This window comes from Phoenix dactylifera, chromosome 16, assembly GCF_051530095.1.
Source record: "Phoenix dactylifera cultivar Ajwa chromosome 16, Ajwa_hap1_PhDact_Kaust_v1.1, whole genome shotgun sequence".
Lineage (NCBI taxonomy): Eukaryota > Viridiplantae > Streptophyta > Magnoliopsida > Arecales > Arecaceae > Phoenix > Phoenix dactylifera.
This window is the reverse complement of record NC_143205.1, coordinates 9630539-9634205: the sequence shown is the minus strand read 5'-3', so window position 1 is coordinate 9634205 and position 3667 is coordinate 9630539. Positions and strand designations below refer to the sequence as shown.

The window sequence follows — 3667 nt, the reverse complement described above, 5'->3', positions numbered from 1 at the left end:
ATAATAATATTATATTATTTTAAAATTATTATAGATTAGCTTTTTTTAGTTTTGAAAATTATTGACCCTTAGTTATAATGTTGCCTACCAAAGTGATGTGCTAATTAAATCTCGAAATAACTCGTATCTGAATACTAACTGATTTTGGATACCATTTTTGGAGCTTAAGCATTTTGATGTAATAGAACCCGATTTTTTTTTTTTTTTTTGTCGAAATTGGGTGCAAGTATAGCTTGGATTCTTTGTGGCCCTAGGAAATGGAACCACTAATCAATGATCGAGTCCTGTCGACCTGAATTGGGCAGGATATCTTTCCATCCTAGTTAAAAAGACAAAAAAGCACAAGCAAATAAGTACTTTGTAGAGCGTTTTGATAAAAAGCTCATATTGATGAATATGGTGCAGAAGTACATATGCCATCCTCAAAATGCGCATGTAGTAGCAAATTTAAGCGTTTGTTCTTTTCTCGACGAACACAGCAACTTAAGTGCACCATACTATACGTAGCATGTATATTTTTTGTTCTTCTTTTTTTGATAAGACAGCATGTACAATTAATAAATATAACTAATATACATTGGGTGAGTAGTAATTTGGAGCACAATAAATAGTATGCATTGATTTGCAATTAATATTTTTTAAAACCAGTTTGATCAGGATGAACCGTGAGCTGGTTTATATCAGCTAATATGTAGAAAAATTTAGAGAGACCGAGATTTTCCAACATCTCGGCCAATATCTCAAATCGAGATATAAAAATCTTGGCCAGTGTAGTGAATATGATATTAAACATTACATCTAAGCACTGATTTTAAAATTTATCAATCAAGAAAATATAATTAAGAAGTAAAGAACATGATTGAAAAAATATTAGCCGATATAAATATACCATATCAATTGGTATCTTAGATTTTATCTGTTTATATTAGTTGAAATTTTTATAATTATAATATCAGGATATGCTGGTTATTGATACACACTGAGATCTTGAGTGGGATGAAAATCTTGTTTATAATATATCAAACTTTATAAAGGGTGTCCATGTTAAATCCTTGCAGCAACTATGCTGCATTACGTGGAAGGAAAGACTGCGAGGGGAAAAAAAATAAAAAAAGTTGCCTTCTTTGCTGAGATCAAACTAGGTCTCAGGCCGAAGCTATATTTATTTTGAATTGTACATTAGGCTAGGTTTATTTAAAATTTAATTTTTTTTTCCTAAGTTCCCTCATGATCATCTCTATTTCTAAGTTCCAGACTGATTGATGGTCTAATTTTGTAGGCCGTCGTTTGAAAGGATCCAGATTCTTGTTTAAAAACTCACTTAACAAAAGGGAAAAAATAGAAAATCTTCTTTGATTTTAAGTATCATCTGTTTTTAAAGCGTTTCTCAAACTTTAACATATTAATGCACTCTCCACCTGTACGACTCAACCACCAAGAAGTAAAATCCGTTTCCAAGACTCCTACTTCCTCATTAAATAGTAGGAGGCTCCAACCCTATTCTCGAACACTTTCGGTGAAACCCCCCTGTTCTCCCCACACCTTGTGTCATGGATATTGCCCTTAGAGACCATGTCTTCTCCTCTCTTCTCCAGTTCATCGATCTCTTCACTCTCTTTCTATCCATATCAATAGAATCCTATATTTTTCTCCACAAATGGAACCCCACGTACCACCTCTTCCCCATGTCATGCATGCTTCTCCTCCCAGCGCTCCAACGCCTGCTTTCCATGCACAGACAAGTCTACCTCGTGGACTTCTCCTGCACGAAGCCCCCAAGTCGGTTCCGGGCTCCCATCCCCTTACTTTTGGAGCACCTCTCCCTCATGAAAGTCTTCGACGACGCGAGCGTCGCCTTCATGACCAAGATCATCACCACCTCCGGCATGGGCGACGAGACCTGCTTCCCTCCTTCTCTCCACTACATTCCCCCCTCCCCCACCCACCAAGACTGCATCGAGGAAGTCCACATGGACCTCTTCCCGGCCCTCGAAGACCTCCTCGCCAAGACCAACCTCTCGCCCCGCGACATCGACGTCCTCGTCGTCAACTGTAGCGGCTTCTGCCCTTCTCCCTCCCTCTCCTCCATCGTCGTCCACCGCTTCGCCATGCGCGACGACGTCAAGACCTTCACCATCTCCGGCATGGGCTGCAGCGCGGGAGCCATCGGCATCGACGTCGCCCAGAGGCTTCTCAAAGTCCACCGCAGGTCCTACGCCGTCGTCCTGAGCACCGAAATCATGTCGACCGGGTGGTACAGCGGCAGGGACCGGCGCAAGCTGCTGCTCAACTGCTACTTCCGGATGGGTGGCTCCGCCGTGCTGCTCACCAACCGGAGGGAGGCCAAGGGGTGGTCCAAGTACCGGCTGGTGCGACTGGTGAGAACCCAGAGAGCCTTCGATGACAAGTCCTACCTCTCGGCCATCCGCGAGGAGGACTCCGAAGGCATCACCGGCTTCTCGATCGAGCGCAATCTTCTGACAGTCGTCGCCGAGACGCTCCGGTCCAACGCCGTCGCTGTCGGCACGTCGATACTTCCACTGCGGGAGAAGTTGAGGTATGGCGTAATGAGGCTGTGCAACAAGGCCGCCGCGCCGGACTTCCGGACGGCGATAAAGCATTACTGCTTCCCGTCGTCGGGGAAGGCGGTGATGAAGGAGATAGGGAAGGGGTTGAGGGTGGGGGAGAGAGAGATGGAACCGGGGCTGATGACGTTCCACCGGTTCGGGAACCAGTCATCGGCGTCGATGTGGTATCAGTTGGCGTACATGGAGGCGAAGGGGAGGGTGGAGAGGGGAGAAAGAGTGTGGCAGCTGGGGATGGGGACTGGGCCCAAGTGCAACAGCCTGGTCTGGGAGTGTTTGAGGGGTGTAATGGCAAAAGAGGCGGAGAAGGGACCGTGGGAGGACTGCATCCATCGGTATCCCGTGGGCGAAGGCCAGGAGGATTTGTAGGAGGTTTGGGTGGTGGTGGTGGTGGTGGTGGTGGTGGTGGTGGAGTTGAATGCAGTAGTCAATGAATGGTGAAATTATTATTATTATTATTATTATTATTATTTCCTGTGTCGTGTTTAATGCAAGCTCAGGTGTTTGGTGATGTTTATTTAAATCTGTAGCTTCTGCTAAGAGTCAGAGGTGCCCGACAGCTCCATTACTCTGCTTCCGTGTTTTCTGTGATTCAACAGTGCGTTGAGGACTATCTTTTAAATCAAAAGAAGGCAGGAGTGGGAGTGGGAGCGGGAGCGGGATATTAGAAGCAATTCATCTCCACCTCCTGCAAAGGCCATATTAAAGTGGTATAGCAGTCTAGTCAGAAGAGTCTGGATGCAGGCCGGGTCCAAAATAATTATTTAGATTCAAACTTAATTATTTTATGAAATAGGTAATCTAATCGGACTTATAAAAAGGTTAAACCGCTAAGCTTCCATCAAACACATGGTGTGTGGCCATGGCGGGCCCTGGCATGGCTGCGTCGGAGGGCTCCAGTGGTGGCCGGCCTTCTAGCCCTGCACCAAGGCAGGCCGAGACCACTCTGTTGTGGTCGGAGGTGGCAGGAGGGATTGTGTGGCGGTCGGAAGATTTCTTCCATCGGTTCACGGATACGGAGCTGCAGGAGCTTCAATGGAGGTACCCCCGAGTGGCGGAGGTCTCGTCGGAGCGGGTGTCAC

General features: G+C 45.8%; 1 protein-coding gene across 1 annotated transcript; it reads left to right on the top strand.

The window, feature by feature from the left end:
• Positions 1-1435: 1435 nt before the first annotated feature.
• On the top strand, positions 1436-3264 carry LOC103723653 (3-ketoacyl-CoA synthase 5). Its single transcript, XM_008814627.5, has one exon. It carries the CDS (start codon positions 1551-1553, stop codon positions 2952-2954), a length of 1404 nt encoding a protein of 467 aa, XP_008812849.2. The 5' UTR covers positions 1436-1550; the 3' UTR covers positions 2955-3264.
• Positions 3265-3667: the final 403 nt, after the last annotated feature.